A 23664-nucleotide genomic window follows, 5' to 3' on the forward strand; every position below is an offset into this window, starting at 1 on the left:
GATGTATCAGGAAGGTCACTGAGGCTCTCTACACCAGGAGAAACACCTACACCGCCTTCCCTATGGACAGAGTGAAGCAGGCCGAGACAGCACTAGACTTCACCCGCATGGCAGGCTTCCCCAAGGTGCAAGTTGCCATAGACTGCACGCACATTGCCTTGTGTGCTCCCTACTAGCAGCCTGGCATCTTTGTCAATCGAAAGGGATTCCACTTGGCGACCACCAGTTCCCCTCCATGCCAGAGCTCTGAGACCAGCTCATTGAGGAGTGCTTCACCTAAATCAGTCCTCCCATCCCTAATAGAATCATAGAAAAGATACAGCACAGAAGGGGGCCATGCGGCCCATCGTGTCCACGCCGGCTCGAAGAACAACCAGATGCCCATTCTAATCTCACCTTCCAGCACCCGGTCCATAGCCCTGCAGCTTACAGCACTTTAGGTGCAGGTCCAGGTACTTTTTTTTAAAAGAGTTGAGGGTCCCTGCTTCTACCACCAATTCGGGCAGCGAATTCCATACACCCATCACCCTCTGGGTAAAAATGTTTTTCCTCATGTCACCTCTGATCCTTCCGCCAATCAGCTTAAATCTATGTCCTCTAGTTCTTGAACTCTCCGCTAGGGGAAACAGGTACTTCCTGTTTACTCTATCTGGGCCCCTCATAACTTTGTACACCTCAATCAAGTCACCCCTCAGCCTCCTCTGCTCCAAGGAAAACAACCCCAGCCGATCCAATCTCTCCTCGTAGCTGCTAATACACCAACAGTCCCACAAACCTCACCACTATCCTTACAATCATCATCCGATTGCCTTCCTTCAGTTCAGATTTATGGGTCTTGCCCTTACTTCACTACGACTATAAACACCAACACCAAATCTAGAATAAAAAACAAATTTATCAATCTACTCAATTACATCTCTATTTAATAGTTAACAGAAATAATTAAGAATCACCCTTGTGTCTGTCTTGCATGGTCCTTTCCCTATCCTAGTGCTCCCATGAGGTGTTTCCCCCTGGCTACAGCTTGAGAGGTGGAAGGCTGCTGAGCTTCCATTGATGCCACTTTGATGGCCGTGGAGGACGACCTTGAGCAGCTCTGGGCCTTGAGGGCCTGACTGCAAACTGTAGCACCTCGGCATGGGCCCGAGCAGTCTGGCCTGGCTGGCTGTGTGGCACTAATAAGGACACTGCTGGAGTAGTTGGCAGGGGGCGGCAGGCATGCTGTCATCCTGAAAGAAGACTGCAGGTGCCTCGCCCATGGAGCCAAGGCCGCTGTCCTGGGATGGTTCCTACATGAGAACAAAGTGTAGGAATGCTGTGACGCTTTGGAGGCCTCTGTGGACATTGGCCACCAGAACCAAAATGCCAGTCTCTGCTGCCATGGAAGCTGTCAACAGAGGCTCCATCATGGTGGCTGCCACTGTGGTGTTGGTGGAGCTGACTGCTCAGTCCATGTTGGACACAATGGTCTCTGTGCTCTGCGCACAAAACATATTTATCAATCAACTTAATTACATCTCTATCTAACATTGTTTGCAGCTCCCTGGCAGGCTGCCCAGTGTAATAGTAGTGAGAGTGTGAGTATGAGGAGAAGGCAGTGTGGTGAAGTGTGATGCAGTGACTGTAGGAGAGTGAAGGGAAGCGGGAGAGGGGAGTCTTATGATTAGCGAGGCTGTAAGTGGTGGAGGTATGAGCAGAGAGTAAGGGAGCAGTATTCTTACCTTATCAACTATAGTGAGATCATTGAATTTCTTCTGGCATTGCACCCGTGTCCTGGGTGCTAGGCTCCTGGCATTAACATACTCTGCAATCTTTTCCTACTATCGGAGTTGGTGCCTGGAGGGCTTCCTGCACCCTGGGGGAAAGAGGATGTCTCTCCTCCTGTTCACTGCTTGCACCAAGGCCTCCAAGTATCTTCCTGCACTCTCAGCACTTGCTTGAGCCATATCTCTGCTACTCAAAAGTGTTTCCCTGGTGTCTACAGCTCCCTATTAAGAGGTGCTAGCTGCCTTTAAGTGGCGTCATAGATGCCCGATATCCGGCTCTCCCTACAGGCAGCAGCTAATGAGTCACACAGGTAGCACTAACTGCATGCCTGCTTGATTAAAATGATCAGGCAGCACAAATATTGCAACAGGTGTGCCAGGTTCCAGGTACAATCAGATTTCTAGGCCTCTTATTTCATACATTTGCTGAATAAATTGTAAATTCACAGCTCTCCTTGCCAGGCTGCATGGACCAAAGGTTCACTTAAGGACATCTGACAAGTGCTTTAGTGCTACAGTTAAGTGCATAAGCAACCTCACTCTTAGCTTCATGACTGCACCGCAAGCTGTAATTTATTCATTGAACGAAAAGTAAAAGTAGGTGGAATAATTTTATTTAAACCTGCCGTTACATTCTGATGACGGTAATGCACACACTGTTGTCAGGGACAATGCAGCAGCTTGTGGCCACGGATCAGAGACTGGACTGCATGTGACTATCGGGTATTGCAAAGTTGCTGCAGACTGCTTCAGGAGAGCAGCACTGTGCTGCAGTGTTGCTGATGATCCTCTTGCTGCTGGACAGGTACAGGTCAGTGAATACTATTGAATCCTGGTGTTATTATCATTTAGTTTTAGAATTCTATTCGGTCAGAATAAAAAGATCTGCTGGTGTGGAAAAGTTTTGTTGTTGGGTCAGGAGGTCTAAAGGGACAGAGTGAACAGAACTGGAAAGTGTCGAACTCTTCAGTTGTGCTAATATACATGATGTGGAGATGCCGGTGATGGACTGGGGTGGACAAATGTAAGGAATCTTACAACACCAGGTTATAGTCCAACAAATTTATTTTAAAATCACAAGCTTTCGGAGATTATCTCCTTCGTCAGATGAATGAATGAAAAGGTTCTCAAATCGCATATCTTATACTATGTTGGGACAGCATCACACCAATCAAAAGGTGTCGTCGTTATTCAAACAGGCCAGTCACGGAGAACAGCACGTCCCAGTACACTAGATATACATTGTGTCTATTACACAGGCAGGCAGAAAGAAACTAATATACATGTGAGGTGTAAATGGTTTTGATCCGGTCACTGATCCCCTTTAAAAGTTAACACCATCGCTCAAAATCTGGATTGCAAACATTCATGCCACAGTGGATGTCACATTTTTCGTGCCATCCTTTCCAGCAGCCAACATGATAGCTCCAAAACAAGGTTTTTGGCACACAGTGTGCTGGTGAGTCTACCCAGAAGGTGCCTACAAACAGATGACGATGCCATATATTTAAAAATATCTTTGGGAAGACGAAAGGATAATGATAAAGCAATTTTCAGCATTATTATTATGAATTTGCAACAATTTAATGCAGTCAGTTATCATACATTGTTGTAAGTTATGTCAGTTCATAATGATGTAGTAGTAATATTACAGCTATGCAGATTAGTTCATTCTAATTAATTAATTATAAATATAATTAACGAAGTCTGAAGTAAATGGATTTCCCCAAGGCCAGTTAGTATGTACAAGTTGCACTGCTGTACATGTCATCAATTTGGTTGCCCATGTCCCATTTTAAAGAAGGTGAGAAGAGGTGGTGGTGGTGAGGGTCCTCAATAGCTCTGAAATCCTGAGACATTGAAAACAAGAGGATCCCAAATTTAATCCCTAGTTTGTGCCCAGGCTGATCTCAGCCAGGGTGGACCTGGGTGCACTACAATTGATCTCCTCAACTCTGGTGAGGGAGTTGAAAAAAATCAGGTTAGGAAAGGGAAATATCAGGCAGATTTCGTGTGTCTTTTCAATGTCATGGCCCAGTAGGAAAAGTAAGGATGTAGACTTTGGGCGAGGACAGGATTATATTTGACTGTCATGGCACCCCAGTCAAATAGATGCCAACATTCACTATCTAAGCTCATTCCTGCAAAATGGATGAGAAGTAAAGTAACTGAGTGCCCAGGAGGAGGGGACAAAAAAATAAAGAAAGCTGGTGACATTGTTAAGAACATAAAGTATGGAATGATAGCCATTCTGTCTACAGTTTAGTTTCATGGACTCTGCCCAATTTTTTTTAATCTCCCAGGGGAAAGTTCTGCAAAGTTTTTCCCAGTTCTCCAAAGGTAAACGTGCAAAAATCCAGAATGTTTATTCAGTCTTCCAACTTACATTGTTTAAATTTTAACACTCTCTTTCCGTTGTCCTGGAACCATCAGGGGCTGTATATTCTTCTGTTGAAGGAAAACGGAAGTAATGCCCATCTTTCATCAAAATTTATGATCCACAAACAGAATCATGGCAATGAACGGATTTAAGGATGTTTGATTTCTGAGAAACCAATCATAGTGCAGCTGCGATAATAATCCTTTAACACTTCTCTAGCAGCTCATGAGCCACTTAACTGGTATAACCGGCAGCTCTGGAGTGTGAAATTTTTCTGATAAATGCATCAATATCCATTTCTAAAACCACATTTTACCACCCAGGTACTGGTTAGTCTCTGCTGTAATGGAGCAACATATGCAGATTTTTGGTGGAGAGAACAACTTGCATTTATATATTCCAGTTCTGACCAGACCAGTTCTGAAGAAAGGTCATTGACCTGAAACGTTAACTCTGTTTCCCCCTCCACAAATGCTGCCTGACCTGCTGAATGTTTCTAGCATTTTCTGTTTTTATTTCAGGTTTCCAGCATCTGCAGTATTTTGCTTTTACATTTATATAAAAACATCCCCAAGGTTCCTTACAGAGGGAAATTTTTAAAGAAAGAACACCAAGAACCGGAAGAATTAGAAGAGGTGACTGATAGCTTGGTTGAGAAGATGAGTTTTAAGAAGGCTTTTAAAAGTGGAGCAGATGGAGGAGTTTAGGGAGGGAGTTCTAGAGAGTAGATCCAAGGTGACTGAAGGCTCAGCTATCAATGATGGGCTGAAAGAAGAAACACCAGAGTTAGAGGACTGAAGGGTGCAAGAGACAGTGTAAGGCTAGAGGAGGTTGCAATGGTAGAGTGAGGTGAGGCCATGTTTGGGTTTGAAGGCAAGGACGAGGGGTTTAAATTCAATGCATGTGGGATACGGCCCCTGACAGGAACTCCATTCATTAGCTGCCGATTCCATCCCCATCCCTGTCTCAGGCTGAATCAGACTTTTTGCAACCTCAGTGTCCTATTTGACCCTGAGCTGAGCTTCCAACCCTATATCCTCTCCATCACAAAGACCGCCTACTTCCACCTCCGTAATATCGCCTGACTCCGTCTCTGTCTCAGCCCATCTATTCCGATGCTCTCCAGGCTGGCCTTCCATCTTCCGCTCTCCATTTACTTCAGCTCATCCAAAACTCTACTGCCCGTATCCTAACTCATACCAAGTCCTCTTCACCTCTCACCCCTGTGTTGGATCTGTCAGGTCACAAAGTGTACAGTGACATATGTAAATGCCCTTGTCCCGTCTCTTCTGACCTACGTCCGCGACTCTTCCGATGCTCTCCGCCACATCAACAGTTTCCAGTTTCCTGACCCTTAACGTCTCCTTTTAACCATGGATGTCCCTCTACACCTCCATGCACCACCAGGATAGCTTGCGGGCCCTCCACTTCTGCCTTGAACGGAGGCCCAACCAGTCCCCATCCGCATTGCTGAACTTGTTCTTACATTGAACAACTTCTCCTTTGACTCCACTCACTTCCTCCAAATAAAAGGGGTCGCTATGGGAAACCGTATGAGTCCTAATTATGCCTGCCTTTTCGAGGGATATGAGGAACATTCTTTGTTCCAATCCTACTCTGGGCCCCGATGTCACCTCTTTTTCCTGTATATAAATGGCTGTATCAATGCCATTTCCTGCTCTCGCCCCGAACTGTAAAATTTCATCAACTTTGCGTCCAATTTCTACCCTTCCATCGTCTTCACATGGTCCATCTCTGACTCTTCCCATCCCTTCCTCGACTTCTCTATCTCCATTTTTGGAGATAGGCTGTCAACCAATATCTATTATAAGCCCACCAACTCCCACAGTTACCTTGATTACCCTTCCTCTCACCCCACTTCCTGTAGTGACTCGCTTCCATTCTCCCAGTTTCTCTGTCTCCGTCGCATCTGTTCCGATGATGCCATCTTCCACGCCAATGCTTCCAATATGTCTTCCTTTTTCCTCACCTGAGGATTCTCCTTCACTGTGGTTGTCAGGGCCTTTGACTGTGTCCATCCCGTTTCCCGCACTTCTGCCCTCACCCCTTCCCCTCCTCCCCAGAACCACGATAGGGTCCCCCTTGTCCTTACCTTCCACCCGACCAGCCTCCACATTCAACGTATCATCCAACGCCATTTTCGCCATCTCCAGCGCGATGCCACCACCCTCCCCTTTTAGCATTCCGAGGGGACCGTTCTCTCCGCGACACCCTGGTCCACTCCTCCATCACCCACAACACTGCCTCCCCTTCCCATGGCACCTTCCCGTGCAAGTGCAGGAGCTGCAACACCTGCCCTTTCACCACCTCCCTTCCACCACCTCCCTTCCCACTGCTCAGAGCCCCAAACACTCCTTCCAGGTGAAACAGTGATTTATTTGTACTTCTTTCAATTTAGTAAACTGTATTCACTGCTCACAATGTCGTCTCCTCTACTTTTTTTTTTATTCGTTCATGGGATGTGGGCGTCGCTGGCGAGGCCAGCATTTATTGCCCATCCCTAATTGCCCTCGAGAAGGTGGTGGTGAGCCGCCTTCTTGAACCGCTGCAGTCCGTGTGGTGACGGTTCTCCCACAGTGCTGTTAGGAAGGGAGTTCCAGGATTTTGACCCAGCGACAATGAAGGAACGGCGATATATTTCCAAGTCGGGATGGTGTGTGACTTGGAGGGGAACGTGCAGGTGGTGTTGTTCCCATGCACCTGCTGCTCTTGTCCTTCTAGGTGGTAGAGGTCGCGGGTTTGGGAGGTGCTGTCGAAGAAGCCTTGGCGAGTTGCTGCAGTGCATCCTGTGGATGGTGCACACTGCAGCCACAGTGCGCCGGTGGTGAAGGGAGTGAATGTTTAGGGTGGTGGATGGGGTGCCAATCAAGCGGGCTGCTTTATCTTGGATGGTGTCGAGCTTCTTGAGTGTTGTTGGAGCTGCACTCATCCAGGCAAGTGGAGAGTATTCCATCACACTCCTGACTTGTGCCTTGTAGATGGTGGAAAGGCTTTGGGGAGTCAGGAGGTGAGTCACTCGCCGCAGAATACCCAGCCTCTGACCTGCTCTCGTAGCCACAGTATTTATATGGCTGGTCCAGTTCAGTTTCTGGTCAATGGTGACCCCCAGGATGTTGATGGTGGGGGATTCGGCGATGGTAATGCCGTTGAATGTCAAGGGGAGGTGGTTAGACACTCTCTTGTTGGAGATGGTCATTGCCTGGCACTTATCTGGCGCGAATGTTACTTGCCACTTATGAGCCCAAGCCTGGATGTTGTCCAGGTCTTGCTGCATGCGGGCTCAGACTGCTTCATTATCTGAGGGGTTGCGAATGGAACTGAACACTGTGCAGTCATCAGCGAACATCCCCATTTCTGACCTTATGATGGAGGGAAGGTCATTGATGAAGCAGCTGAAGATGGTTGGGCCTAGGACACTGCCCTGAGGAACTCCTGCAGCAATGCCCTGGGGCTGAGATGATTGGGGAGACCAAACGCAGATTGGGTGATCGTTTTGCTGAACACCTCCGTTCAGTCTGCAAGCGTGACCCTGACTTGCCGGTCGCTTGCCATTTTAATTCTCCATCCCACTCCCACTCTGACCTCTCTGTCCTCGGCCTCCTACATTGTTCCAATGAAGCTCAATAGAAGCTCAAGGAACAGCATCTCATCTTTCAATTAGGCACTTTGCAACCTTCTGGACTCAACATTAATTTCAATAATAAAAACAGAAAATGCTGGAAATACTCAGCAAGTGAGACAGCATCTGTGGAGAAAGAGACAGAGTTAACGTTTCAGGTCAATAACCTTTTGTCAGAACTGTTAGTTCTGAAGGAAGGTCAATCAGTTCTGACAAAAGGTCATCGATCTGAAATGTTAACTCTGTCTTTTTCTCCACAGATGCTGCCTAACTTGCTGAGTACTTCCAACATTTTCTGTTTTTATTTCAGCTTTTCAGTGTCCGCAGTATTTTGCTTTTGATTAAGTTCAGTAACTTCAGATAATAACCACTGCTCCCATTTTTTCAGTCAGCAGGTGCTGGTAATAGTTCTGATGTTGCCTTTTACAGCTCCTCTCGACCCATCTTTTTGTTTCTTTACTTGTCCCATTACCACCCTCCTTGCCTTGCACCACCATCCCTTTTGTCATTTAATCACTCCTGTCCTCCACCCTATCACAGACCTTCCCTTTTGTTCTTTCCACCCCTCCCCTTCTCCGCCAACCCCACCTTTCACTGGTTCTGTACCTGCTTAAAACCTGTTAAATTTTTACTTCTTCCAGTTCTAACGAAAGGTTCATTGACCTGAAACGTTAACTCTGTTTCTCTCTTCACAGATATGCTGCCTGACTTGCTGAGTATGTCCAGCATTTTCTGTTTTTATTTCAGATTTCCTGCATCTGCAGTATTTTGCTTTTGATTATTATAAATGCCTTTAATGTGCGAGATAATCGGGATATCCCTCTATAATTTGCACTGTTTACTATTACCCTGTGCTTGTACATGGGGTTATCACAGCTCATTTGAATTCCTGAGGCTGTAGTTCGGATGACACTTTGACTGGTTTATTGCTATCAATAAACATTCAAGCACTTACTTTCTGCCATTTCCCAGCAATTCAGCTGGAATGCCTTAGATCCTGAGAGTACACTGTTTTGCCGCTAGGACAATGCCCTCTGCACTTGAGCCCTAGTAAGTGAGAGGTCATCTGTCCTTTGTTGTTTTTGTATCTGGTAACAGCAACTGGACTGCGGGGCATATTTTGCTCAGTGTATAATTTTACAAACAGAAAAATATACTCCAGAGTCTGCAAATAGTGTCTCAACCAGAACTGGGAAAGGACAGCAATGACAACAGTCATTCATATGTCAGCCTTCCGTAAACTATGGCAGCTTCTCAGCAATCAAGTATCGGCCATATCCAGCTTGCAGTATTGCTAAGGTTCTGGGCAGCTTTTAATGCTTCTTTATTTGTGATGTAATAATTCTTATTATGTTTCAAACGCAGGAAGTTCTAGAACACAGTGCTCTGTACTGTTAAAGATGTGGGTGGTTTTAGTGATTACCGGTTCCATACAGTTAGATTTTTCTTTAAATGTCTACTTTTAAAAACAATCCACGATAGAGTGTTGGAGTGGCACCGGTGATGAGGAGTGGATCTGCTCGGAGGACATTACCTTGGGTTACATCTCCCCAGGATTTCTGCTCTACTGTTTCAATGATGAAAGATTGAACACAGGACTCTACCAAAGAGTTCTGTAAACAGAGTGCTTTTTTCATGTTGTTTAACGTATTTACTTGGTTTTACTAAACTGGCTGGGGCTTCTCTCAGGTAAGTACTTCACAGTACATCCTCTTCAATTGGCTTCCCCTTTAAAATTGTTTTCAACTGATCCTTCGTGAGACCAATTGATTAAATGTGGCAATAAAATAACTACAAGCTCTATTGGTTTCCTGAAGGATATGGACACTTAAATAGTAAAAATACATTAAAGATGCATTGCCTCCTTTAAAAAGAAGTGCTTAACAAGACTCTGTTTGGAGAGAGGAGATAAATGAACCAATGGTTATTTTCATTGTGGTAACATTGTGCAAAAGTGACACGTTGACACATTTCAACACAGCTTGCATCATGTTTTGTGTTTGTAAACAACTGCAAGGTTTGCCAAATACTTTTTTGATAAGAATAGTGCTAAATGCATTCAGTTAGATTGACATTATGAAAGTTCTGTAAATATGTTTTGAGATATTTAGAGACTCAAGGAATTGTGCACCTGTAACACTCTGACCAATTTAATCTAGTTGTTGGATAGAGTGCCCACTGTGAGACCACCTTTTGGACAATGTGCTAGCCATTTAGTTACTAAGAATGACGAGATTGTTAACACTATGAATAGTATGTGACTTTAACCTATGTTATATATCTTCACCGGTTTTTAATAGTTGTAGTAAACTGTTGTACTACAAGAGTGCGACTTTGTTCCCCATTTAGGAACGCTCATCTGTGATTTTTAAGGAATCTTACAACACCAGATTATAGTCCAACAAATTTATTTTAAAATCACAAGCTTTCGGAGATTATCCCCTTCGTCAGGTGAATGAGTGAAAAGGTTCTCAAATCGCATATCTTATACTAGGCTGGGACAGCATCACACCAATCAAAAGGTGTCGTCGTTATTCAAACGGGCCAGTCACGGAGAACAGCACGTCCCAGTACACTGGATATACATTGTGTCAATTACACAGACAGACAGAAAGAAACCCAAATGGCAGAGAGAGAGAGAGAATATTAAAAACATAATTTTTTCCCCCTTTTTGCTGGTGGGGTTACGTGTAGCGTGACATGAACCCAAGATCCCGGTTGAGGCCGTCCTCATGGGTGCGGAACTTGACTATCAACTTCTGCTCGACGATTTTGCGTTGTCGTGTGTCTCGAAGGCCGCCTTGGAGAACGCTCACCCGAAGATCGGTGGCTGAATGTCCTTGATTGCTAAAGTGTTCCCCGACTGGGAGGGAACCCTCCTGTCTGGCGATTGCTGCGCGGTGTCCGTTCATCCGTTGTCGCAGTGTCTGCATGGTCTCGCCAATGTACCATGCTCCGGGGCATCCTTTCCTGCAATGTATGAGGTAGACAACGTTGGCCGAGTCACAGGAGTATGAACCATGTACCTGGTGGGTGGTGTCCGTGTCGATGATCTGGCATGTCTTGCAGAGGTTGCCGTGGCAGGGTTGTGTGGTGTCGTGGACGCTGTTCTCCTGAAAACTGGGTAACTTGCTGCAAACGATGGTCTGTTTGAGGTTGGATGGCTGTTTAAAGGCGAGTAGTGGAGGCGTGGGGATGGCCTTAGCGAGGTGTTCGTGGTCATCGATGACATGTTGAAGGCTGCGGAGAATACCGACAACTGGACAACCAGGAACACTACAGACAGTTACCCGCAGATCCGACCAAAGAACACACCCACCAACTCAACAAACTGATCAAGACCTTCGATCCAGACCTTCAAAGCATCCTACGCACTCTCATCCCACGTACTCCCCGCGTGGGAGACTTCTACTGCCTCCCAAAGATACACAAAGCCAACACACCCGGACGTCCTATCTTATCAGGCAACGGAACCCTGTGTGAGAACCTCTCTGGATACATCGAGGGCATCCTGAAACCCATCGTACAGGGAACCCCCAGCTTCTGTCGCGACACTACAGACTTCCTACAAAAACTCAGCACCCACGGACCAGTTGTACCAGGAACACTTCTCACCACGATGGACGTCTCGGCACTCTACAGTATCCCCCACGATGACTGCATCGCTGCAACAGCCTCAGTACTCAACACCAACAACAGCCAATCTCCAGACGCCATCCTACAACTCATCCGCTTCATCCTGGATCACAATGTCTTCACCTTCGATAACCAGTTCTTTACCCAAACACACTGAACAGCCATGGGGACCAAATTCGCACCCCAATACGCCAACATTTTCATGCACAAGTTCGAGCACGACTTCTTCACTGCACAGGACCTCCAACCAACGCTATACACCAGATACATCGACGACATTTTCTTCCTATGGACCCACGGCGAAGAATCAATTAAGAGACTACACGATAACATCAACAAGTTCCATCCCACCATCAAACTCACCATGGACTACTCCTCAGAATCGGTTTCTTTCTTGGACACACAAATCTCCATCAAAGACGGGCACCTCAGCACCTCACTCTACCGCAAGCCCACGGACAACCTCACGATGCTCCACTTTTCCAGCTTCCACCCTAACCACATCACAGAGGCCATCCCCTATGGACAGGCCCTACGAATACACAGGATCTGCTCAGACGAGGAGGAACGCGAAAGATGCCCTCGTAAGAACGGATATGACGCTCGACTTGTCGATCGACAGTTCCGACGGGCCACAGTGAAGAATCGCATAGACCTCCTCAGAAGACAAACACGGGACGCAACCAACAGAGTACCCTTCATCGTCCAGTACTTCCCCGGAGCGGAGAAACTACACCATGTTCTCCGCAGCCTTCAACATGTCATCGATGACGACGAACACCTCGCTAAGGCCATCCCCACGCCTCCACTACTCGCCTTCAAACAGCCACCCAACCTCAAACCGACCATCGTTCACAGCAAGTTACCCAGTTATCAGGAGAACAGCGTCCACGACACCACACAACCCTGCCACGGCAACCTCTGCAAGACATGCCAGATCATCAACACGGATACCACCATCACACGAGAGGACACCACCCACCAGGTTCATACTCCTGTGACTCGGCCAATGTTGTCTACCTCATACGTTGCAGGAAAGGATGCCCCGGAGCATGGTACATTGGCGAGACCATGCAGACACTGCGACAACGGATGAACGGACACCGCGCAACAATCGTCAGACAGGAGGGTTCCCTCCCAGTCGGGGAACACTTTAGCAGTCAGGGACATTCAGCCACCGATCTTCGGGTAAGCGTTCTGCAAGGCGGCCTTCGAGACACACGACAACGCAAAATCGTCGAGCAGAAGTTGATAGCCAAGTTCCACACCCATGAGGACGGCCTCAACCGGGATCTTGGGTTCATGTCACGCTACACGTAACCCCACCAGCAAAAAGGGGGAAAAAATTATGTTTTTAATATTCTCTCTCTCTCTCTGCCATTTGGGTTTCTTTCTGTCTGTCTGTGTAATTGACACAATGTATATCCAGTGTACTGGGACATGCTGTTCTCCGTGACTGGCCTGTTTGAATAACAACGACACCTTTTGATTGGTGTGATGCTGTCCCAGCCTCGTATAAGATATGCGATTTGAGAACCTTTTCACTCATTCACCTGACGAAGGGGATAATCTCCGAAAGCTTGTGATTTTAAAATAAATTTGTTGGACTATAACCTGGTGTTGTAAGATTCCTTACATTTGTCCACCCCAGTCCATCACCGGCATCTCCACATCGTGATTTTTAAGAACAGTAGATACAATCATTTCAAGAAAGTTTTGTCCTTGTACTCTCGTTGCATTTGGTTAAAGTAAATATGTCGAACAGGCTGCTGCACGTAATCCAGAAGAAATATGTTGGCACATCTTGAGACACAACCTAAGCAGAATCTTTATCTGTGCATTTCACTCTTGCTTTTCTTCCTTTATTCTTCATTCTTTCAGGTGTGACTGTGCGAAAATGGATTTGGATTTAGTGAACATGTTTATTCTAGCAGGAGGCACACTTGCCATACCCATTCTAGCTTTTGTAGCCTCATTTCTACTGTGCCCTGCAGCACTCATCAGATTCTATTACTGGTAAGTGTACATTTGTTCAACTTTAGTAATGATTATGAAATGCACTGTGAAAGTATGTTAATTTTGTTCATATAAGCAAACAGCTGTTTGGGCATCGTTGCTGTAAAATGTACAATGGCCTAGAAATCCACTGGGGCGGTTATGTTGACCCTGCTGAAGTTTGCAGGTCATGAGGAGGGGTCTCCACGAGCATGACTTCGGAGGTTTGGGGGCACATCCATGGTGAATCCCTGTGCTTAGAATCCTGGAGATGCCATCATAAGCTAGCCAGCTGAGGTGGGTGTCAGGTTCCCTTTCTTGGGAGAGGAATTTGGCTGTGTCATGGAGCCACTTTAAAATGTAAAACAAAATTCCCCACTCTTCTTTATCTTCCCCCCACCCCAGCTGATCTTCTGGAGTCCGGGCCTCACTTCTTCTGCTATTAGACAGCTATGCCTAGTGAGACCAAGCAGACCTGCGCTAATGGTACACCAGGTCCCAACTGAGGGCTGGAGTTCAGAACTCCTGATTTAGGGAGTCCTTGCCACCCTCATATGTCCACCCCTGCAAGACTATACAGGAAATTCACACTTAAGACTAGGACTGGGTGTATACGGGTCCTGGCCAAGTTTGTAGCAATTCCATTGGACTTCTGCTGAACTTTGGGAGGTGGGGAAGAAATCCATTGGAAAGGCTACGCCATTTTGCGCTATTTTGTGGTCCTCTATGGGGTGATCTATCCCAGTTTTGCCTAGGACCCAATTGAAATTCTTGTGTATTAGTGCAGCACTAATAGGATATGAATATTGCTCACAGCAACATCCCAAGCTTGGCCATGTCATGAAGAAGCGATAGAGAGCAGATGCCAGACACTTCCCCACAAAGGGAGAAAAACTGGAAATGTACTAACCAAGGCTGTTGGTGTACTCTTCCTTTAGGAGCCAGTTACAATCCACATTGGCAAAGGTATGCCCTTCTTCTCACTCAGGTAAAGGTGAATGGTGCAGGGGGACCTAAGACAGACTATAAAGACAAGAAGCTTCCTGGGTTCAATCTATAGCCTGTGCCGAGTTAGGTGATCTCAGTCAGGGCAGCAAGTAAGGGCACTACCAGTGACCTCCTTGAATGAGGAGAGAAAAAGTACCCAAGTTTCCTGCTCCTGATTGCTATTCAGCCCTTGTTAGAAGTGTGCATTGTGTGGACATTGAGTGAGGGCAGGATACAGCTCTGCTGCGATGTTCCCCCAACCCTACCTCGTGGCCTGAGATTGAATTCTTGCAGGAGCTTACTCTCAAAACTCACATGAATGAATAATAGCCACTTGAGCAAGCAGTCAGAAGGTACCTGGCAGCTGAGTGACCATATTCCAGCAGGGAGTCAATGCCTTCCTGATAGTATGGGAGGGGAGAAAATTGGCGAGGAAAAGAAAGTTATATAGTTTAATGGCATCAAAGGTTGGCCTGGTCACATCCCTGGCATAGCCATGTCAATCTTCAGGTACCTAGAGGTGGTTTTCAGCCAACCAGAGACCAGTTTTTTCAATCTGGGTCCCATTCTCAAAATGCATAGTAAAACTATGCAGAGAAAGGAAAATTGATAAGATGTTTTATACCTTAAAAAAAACTGAAAGCTATAGAATAGACTGAATAGTTAGAAATAAAATGGAAGAGGAGAGAATGGGGCTAGGGAAGACAATGAGCAGAAATAGCCTTTAAAACTATTTTTATTTAAAATGGTTTCTTGAGGATTTATTTTAGTTATACAGTTAGTATTCTGGTTATAAAATCACTGACATTTAAATAGCTTTTTTACCGTGACATTAGGCTGTCACCAGAAAATTGGAAACGCTGTGAATTAGGCATGCTGACTCCAGCTTCTGATTCTCTGATCTGTGCTCCTATTGTGTAGAGCTCAGCACTAGGAACAAAGTCTCACTGAACTTACCCTGAATACAGTAGTAGTGGGTCAGATTAGTTTACCTAACAATGCTGGATCAATGATCCTGCACTTCCAGTGGGAAGCTGCACTCGAAGGGAGCGCAGGTCGGAGTACAGAGTTATAACCCCATCTCCCATCAGCACCCCATCCACTCCCTGCTGGAAGTACGGGATCAATGAATTGACTCTACAGTTTGTCCAGTAAAGTGGGATAGCAAACTAGTACACAGATTTTCTGCAGTTAATGGGCTGGATCTTGCTGGAAAAATAACAGCGTGTTAACGATGCCGTTATTAACGTGAAAATCGGCCAGCAAGTTCGGGGGAATAAGCGATACGATGTGAGTTGTGAATCTCCAGAACTTACTGGTCAATTTACATAGCTCCATTGTTTGCTTTGCACAAATGGCATCTCGTCCTTAGCTTCCCCATTATTTTTGAGAACTTCCTGGATTTGCACATTAATTGGCCATTAAACTCACCACAGAAAATTAGGGCTGGAACATAATAGCATAAGTACCTTTTTAACGATGTGATAATTGTTAATGCAAAGCCAATCAACCTCTCTGGCACAGCAAGGGAACTATTTAAACTGATCAATCTCATTCTTGCATGTAGTAAATAGTTATTGGAGATCTTAAAAATGTCAGATTTTAAATTTTTAAATGTTTTTCTTTCTTTTCCTTTCTGTCTCTTTTCCCTCTCTTAATCCAATCTTTTTTTCTGTCTCTTTATTTCTCTTTCTACACCTGATTTGACTCTAATTCACCCTCCTTCTCAGTCATTCCTCTTTCTTTCTCAATACTTAAATTGTATTGTTTAAAGAGATACAGTGTTGGTCCTGCCATTCACTAAGATCCCAGATGCCTCATTAACGTCGACACGCCATTATCAACTTGCACTTCCAGCAAGTTATGGTGCAAAATATTTTAGAGCTGAAGGGTGCAGGAAAAAGTCTAACTAACGATGTACGCTGTGAGATGCCCTGCTCCAGCCAATGTTTAAACAGGTGAAGTAAAGTAATAGCATGAACACCAGTCCGCTAAAAGTCATCTTAATTTCACACCTTTTCAATTACTCTTGTCAAACAGCTTTCTTAAGTGTTATATTTTCATCTTTGAAACTAAATAGTTATCGGTATTGTTACAAAAAATTGGGTCCAATTTTTCACCCACTGACTATTAGTCAAAGGGTAAATTGATAGCAGGGAAACTTTGATAGATCCTGCTAGAAAAAGATGTTGTGTCCTCTGGTTCAATATGACTATTAATGCACAGTGTGATAATATTGCACTTGAGAATATTTCTCTCTCTCTGACTACTCCTATAAATCGAATATATTCAGACTCTTTACAGAACAAATGCCACAGTTTCCAGTTAGCTACAGGAAGCAAAGCAGCTTATCTGTAGAGCAGAGTAGCGATTTGGTAAAAACAAGCAGTGTGTGTCAGGAAGGGACAGAGAGTTTAACAAAGGTAATAGGGCATTAATGACTAAGGTCACTTCTGGGTAAAATAGTAAAAAGTTAAAATTAAAGGTGCTATATCTGAATGCACGAAGCATTCGTAAGCAGATAGAGGAATTAATGGCACAAATTGAGAGAAATGGATTTGATCTAGTAGCCATTACTGAGATGTGGTTGCAAGGTTACCAAGGTTGGGAGCTAAATATTCCATGGTACTTGACTTTTAGAAAAGATAGGCAAAATGGACAAGGAGTGGGGTAGCCCTGATAATAAAGGATGAGATAAAGCTGGTAGTGAGAAAGGATCTTAGCTCAGAAAATCAGGATGTAAAATCAATGTGGGTGGAACTAAGAAATAACAAGGGGCAGAAAACACTGGTGGGAGTAGTTTATAGGCCCCTGAACAGTTGTTATAGTGTCAGGAATCAGGAAATTAGAGGAACATGTAACAAGGATAATGCAATAATCGTGGGGGAATTTAATCTTCATATAGACTGGGCAAACCAAATTGGCAAAAGTAGTTTGGAGGATGAATTCATGGAATGCATTTGAAACAGTTTTCTAGAACAATATGACCAACTAGGGAACAGGCATTTTAGATCTAGTGTTATGAATTGTGTATTGTGAGACAGGGTTAATTAGTAATCTTATAGATGAGGATCCTCTGGGGCAGAGTGATCATAATATGATAGAATTTCATATTGAGTTTGAGATTGATGTAGTTAAGTCCAAAGCTAGGGTCTTAAATTTAAACAATGCCAATTACGTAGGTATGAGGGGCGAGTTAAGGTAGATTGGGAAATTAGATTAAAAGATATGATGGTAGATAAGCAATGGTGAACATTTAAAGAAATAATTCATAATTCTCAATGAATATACATTCCCCTGAGGAATAAAAACTCCACAGGAAAAGTGATCCAACCATGGCTAACTAGAGAGGTTAAGGATAGTGTTAGATTAAAAGAAGAGGCTTATGATGTTGCCAAAAAGAGTAGTAAGCCTGAGGATTGGGAGGGTTTTAGAAATCAGCAAAGGATAACCAAGAAATTGATAGAGGGAGAAAATTGAATGAGAGTAAACTAGCAAGAAATATAAAAACAGATTGTAAAAGCTTCCAAAAGTGTGTAAAAAGGAAGAGATTAGCAAAAGTAAACATGGGTCCCTTAGAGACAGAGACAGGAGAAATTATAATGGGGAATAAAGAAATGGCAGAGTCGTTAAACAAATATTTTGTCTCTGTCTTCACAATAGAAGACACAAAAAAATACCGGAAATAGTGGGGAACCAAGGGTCTAGTGCGGAACTTAAAGTAATTGATATTAGTAAAGAAAAAGTACTGGAGAAACTAATGGGACTAAAAACCAACAACTCCCCTGGACCTAATGGCTTACATCCTAGGGTTTTAGAAGAGGTGGCTGCAGAGATTTGATTGGTTTTGATCTTCCGGAATTCCCTGGATTCTAGAACGGTCCCTGTGGATTGGAAGGTAGCAAAGAGAGGAGGGAGACAGAAAAGAGGGAACTATAGGCCAGATAGCCTGACATATAGTAGTAGGGAAAATACTAGAATTTATTATTAAGGATGTAGTAACAGGGCATTTAGAAAATCATAATAGGATTTGGCAGTGTCAACATGGTTTTATGAAAGGGAAATCATGTTTGACAAATCTAGTAGAGTTTTTTTAAGGGTGTAACTAGGAGGATAAATAAGGGGGAACCAGTGGATATAGTATATTTGGATTTTCAAAAGGCATTCGATAAGGTGCTGGAGGTTGTTACACAAGATTAGGGCTCATGGGATTGGGGGTAATATATTAGCATGGATTGAAGATTGGTTAACGGACAGAAAACAGAGAGTGGAAATAAACGGGTCATTTTCGGGTTGGCAGGTTGTAGCTAGCGGGGTGCTGCAAGGATCAGTGCTTGGTCCTCAGCTGTTTGCAATATACATCAATGACCTACATGAAGGGACCGAGTGTAATGTATCCAAGTTTGCTAACGGTACAAAGCTAGGTGGGAAAGAAAGCTGTTTGGAGGACACACAAAGGCTGCAAATGGGTATAGACAGGTTAAGTGAGTGGGCAAGAAGGAGTATAACGTGGAGAAATGTGGGAAGAATAGAAAAGCAGAATACTTGCCTTAGAGGGGGTGCAACGAAGGTTCACTAGATTGATTCTTGGGTTGAGAAGGTTGTCCTATGAGGAGAGATTGAGTAGAGTGGGCCTATATTCTCTGGAGTTTAGAAGAATGAGAGGTGATCTCATTGAAACGTATAAAATTATTAGAGGGTTAGACAGGCTGTTTCCCCTGGCTCGAGAGTCTAGAACTAGGGGGTCATAGTCTTAAGATAAGGGGTCGGTCATTTAGGACCGAGATGAGGAAAAATTTCGTCACTCAGAGGGTTATGAATCTTTGGAATTCCCTACCCCAGAGAGCTGTGGATGCTCAGTCGTTGAGTATATTCAAGACTGAGATCGATAGATGTTTGGACACTAAGGGAACCGAGGAATATGGGGATAGGCCGGGAAAGTGGAGCTAAGGTAGAAGATCAGCCATAATCCTATTGAATGGCGGAGCAGGCTCGAGGGGCCATACTTCTGCTCCTATTCTTATGTTTCTGTGAGAACTGTGTCTTATGTGACCTCATGTGGTTAAAGAAAACACTGATACTCTAAACCCATGAAGACATAACCTTTTTGGTCATTCACAGCAAGATCGTATTGAAAAACATGCGAGAAATAACAGAAAAGCTGTCACTTGTGTGTGATCGACTTGCAGGTATACTGTACTGTTGTGTTTTGTACAGGTACTGGCGAACAACATTAGGTATGCAAATTAAATATGCCGACTATGGCAACTATCGATTCTGCTATTCATCCCGTGGGAAACCTAGTTGTAAACCTTCCATTTTGATGTTACATGGATTATCAGCTCACAAGGACATGTGGCTGTCTGTAGTGAAGGTTAGTTCCTGCTCTAACCATTCATTTCTTTCTTTCAATTTGACAAAATATCTAAAAGGCGTGAAAGTGTTTGTTAATTGATAGGAGCGACTACTGTGTTCATAAATGGCAGCTCCTTTTGTCATTCCATTATTTCCTCATTTTCTTAAATCACCTTCCTCCCTGTGCGCACAGTCACAGTTCATACTCTAGTTAGGAAGGTGGCTGTGTCGAGTGCAAGTATTGCCTCACAGCCTGTAAACTTGAATACCAAAAGTTGTGAGTTTAATGAATTTATATGGCTTCACAAATACAAAAATAAAGCTGTTTTTATACTGCGATCAGAGGAGTGCTTGCACTGCAGTTTCCTGAAGCAAACTCAATGTAAACGTGCTGGATTAGTGAATCTAATTACATGGGGGTTGCTACAGCCTAGACAAGACCAGGAACCAGCAGCACTAACACCTCACTGACATCAATGTAAAAGCAACTTGAGAGTTTTGGTTTGATCCCCTTAATTATGTGCTTACTAAAGTAAGTCTAAAAAGTTTATTTGTTTCACACATCTCAATCATGAGGATTAGCACTTTATTATGTTTTGACGGGACATAGTTTAAGTTTCAAACAATCCCTCTGATAGAGAAATGTGAAAAAAGTAAGTAGTTCAGACTTTCCTGTGGTACAGTATTACACGTCAGAGATTGCTTGGGCTGCCCACCGCTCCAAAGGCAGAAAATATTATGCTGTCACACGATGTTGTTCAAACTAATCGTCAAATGTGTTTACAAATAAATGTGTTGGGCTGCTGCATCCTCCATGAGCGAGTTTATGTACCATGATGCAGTCCTGTGTCAGTGTAGAGGTGAGTGGTTAGTGCACACCTTATGGAATGGTAGAAAACAACTGAACATGTTTCATTTCTTCCTCCCATTTCTCCTTTTCTTCTTTCTTGAAGGTGGTGGTTCATGCTGAGATACAGTTTCGTGGTCACTGGCAGCCATCCAGTGCTTTATCCAAGAGGCCATTCTTTAGTGAGTGTCGCCAGGATGCTCAACTGCTGCCCAATTTTATCCTCAACCAATGTATACAAGTGTCCATTAGGGGGTCACTGAATTGTAATCAGGAGGAGGAGCATTGGCTGATGTGCCTCCCTCCCCCTACCCAGGGACAGTGAAACCAACTGTAATGCTCCAGCTGAAATCAGCTAACATGACACTGACTGCAGATTGAATTTCATGCCACACCAAGCATGTACTCACTCAAAATCATTGGGAAACCCTGTTTTCATCTCTATTATAATAGAAGTTTATAGCAAAGATTAAATGTGTAACTGGTTTTTAAAAATCACTGATGCAGGAGGGAGCAGTATGTAGATTTGTGTCATTGGGTTTGCCGGTGCATGCATAATATGGTGCATTGTATAATCTTAGGAAACAGCTGACTAACAGTTTCAGAAATAATCCATCTCCACTAAAGCAATGGACTTTGAAATTCCTTTTCTGGTGAGTCTGCCATGTGAAGTATTTTTTCTGGCTAGCAAATTGGGGAGGAAGTCAGTTTTCTGCCCCATAATCGACCTCTTTCCCCCCCCCCCCCCCAAATTTTCTTGCGCAATTTGGCCCTTCCCACGACCTGCCCACTGCAGCCCCGATACCTAATTAACATATATTAAAATACGAGCAATGACAACACTCCCCCAAATTTCCTGATTTTATACTTGCACTGTTCTAGGGGTAAGTTGGAATGAAAAATATAGGATGCAGCTGTTGCCAGGATCTGCTAAGACTGCTGAAAGTTTGAGTCATGATTACTGCCACTAGGAATGATGTTTGGAGCAATTTTTTGGCATTGAGTCTAGACAGCCTTGGACTTCTGACTGACTGTAGGAGGGCGAGACCACTGGGGGATTTTGAACACACACTGAGGCCTTCTCGGATGCAGGGTTGTCATTCCCTATGGGCATACCTTTATATGCCATTATGTAATCATAGAATGGTTAGAGCGCAGAAGGAGGCCATTTGGCCCATTGAGCCTATGCTGGCTCTTTGTAAGAGCAATCCAGTTAGTCCCATTCCCCCACTTTTTCCCTTTAGCCCTGCAAATTTTTTCCCTTCAAGTATTTATCCAGTTCCTTTTTGAAAGCCATGATTGAATCTGCTTCCACCACCCTTTCGGGCAGCTCATTCTAGATCATCATTACTTGCTGCGTAAAAAAGTTTTTCCTCATGTCGCTTTTGGTTCTTTTGCCAATCACCTTAAATCTGTGTCCTCTGGTTCTCAATCCTTCCGCCAATGGGAACAGATTCTCTTTATTTACTTTATCTAAACCCTTCATGATTTTGAACACTTCTATCAAATCTCCTCTTAACCTTCTCTGCTGTAAGGAGAACAACCCCAGCTTCTCCAGTCTATTCAAGTAACTGAAGTCCCTCATTCCTGGAACCATTATAATAAATCTTTTCTGCACCCTCTTTAAGGCCTTCACATCCTTCCTAGAGTGTGGTGCCCAGAATTGGACACAATACTCCAGCTGTGGCCGAACCAGTGTTTTATAAAGGTTCAACATAACTTCCTTGCTTTTGTACTCTATGCCTCTATTTACAAAGCCCAGGATCACTTTCTCAACCTGTCCTGCCACCTTCAAAGATTTGTGCACATATGCCACCAGGTCTCTCTATTCCTACACCCACTTTAGAATTGTACCATTTAGTTTATATTGCCTCTCCTCATTCTTCCTGCCAAAATGTGTCACTTCACACTTCTCTGCGTTAAATTTCATCTGCCATCTGTCTGCCCATTCCACCAGCCTGTCTATGTCCTCTTGAAGTCTATTACTATCTTCCTCACTGTTTACTACACTTTCAAGTTTTGTGTCATCTGCAAATTTTGAAATTGTGCCCTGTACACCCAAATCCAAGTCATTAATATATATCAAAAAAAGCAGTGGTCCTGGTACCGACCCCTGGGGAACATCACTGTACACCTCCCTCCAGTCCGAAAAAAAACAACCATTCATCACTACTCCCTGCTTTCTGTCACTTAGCCAATTTCATATCCATGCTGCCACTGCCCCTTTTATTCCATGGGCTTCAATTTTGCTGACAAGCCTATCATGTGGCATTTTATCAAACACCTTTTGAAAGTCCATATACACAACATCAACCGTATTGCCCTCATCAACCCTCTCTGTTACTTCATCAAATCTGTGTTGGCTTTCCTGTACTAATCCACACCTGTCCAAGTGACTCTTAATTTTGTCCTGGATTATTGTTTCTAAAAATTTCCCCACAACCGAGGTTAAACTGACTGGTCTGTCGTTGTTGGGTTTATCCTTACATCCTTTTTTGAACAAGGGTGTAACATTTGCAATTCTCCAGTCCTCTGGCACCACCCCCATATCTAAGAAGGATTGGAAGATTATGGCCAGCACCTCTGCAATTTCCACCCTTGCTTCCCTCAGCAAACTAAGATGCATCCCATCTGGACCGGGTGACTTATCTACTTTAAGTACAGCCAGCCTTTTTACTACCACCTCTTTATCAATTTTTAGCCCATCCAGTATTTCAACTATCTCCTCTTTTACTGTGACTTTGACAGCAGCATCTTCCTTGGTAAAGTCAGATGCAAAGTACTCATTTAGTACCTCAGCGATGCCCATTGCCTCCATGAGTAGATCTACTTTTTGGTCCCGAATCGGCTTCACCCCTTCTTGTACTACCTATTTACTATTTATATGCCTATAGAAAATATTTGGATTCCCTTTTATGTTAGCCACCAGTCTATTCTCATACTTTCTCTTTGCCCCTCTTATTTCCTTTTTTACTTCTCCTCTGTACTTTCTATATTCAGCCTGGTTCTCACTTGTACTATCAACCTGTCATCTGTCATATGCCCCCTTTTTCAGCCT

At 44.1% G+C, this 23664-nt stretch overlaps 1 protein-coding gene across 4 annotated transcripts in view; it reads left to right on the forward strand.

Moving 5' to 3' along the window:
* The window catches only part of LOC137334211 (monoacylglycerol lipase abhd6-A-like), a 70547-nt gene that overhangs the window by 21057 nt on the left and 25826 nt on the right, over positions 1 to 23664 (forward strand). For 2 of the 4 annotated variants that reach the window (XM_067998811.1, XM_067998810.1), the window contains 2 exons: positions 13304 to 13438; positions 19622 to 19778. In XM_067998811.1, the coding sequence (XP_067854912.1) occupies positions 13320 to 13438; positions 19622 to 19778 (276 nt within the window). In that variant the 5' untranslated portion in view covers positions 13304 to 13319. Of the gene's footprint in view, positions 1 to 2432; positions 2578 to 9018; positions 9086 to 13303; positions 13439 to 19621; positions 19779 to 23664 lie in introns of those variants that run through there. The other 2 variants (XM_067998809.1, XM_067998808.1) reach the window with 2 other exon arrangements.

This window comes from Heptranchias perlo, chromosome 17 (assembly GCF_035084215.1).
Source record: "Heptranchias perlo isolate sHepPer1 chromosome 17, sHepPer1.hap1, whole genome shotgun sequence".
NCBI lineage: Eukaryota > Metazoa > Chordata > Chondrichthyes > Hexanchiformes > Hexanchidae > Heptranchias > Heptranchias perlo.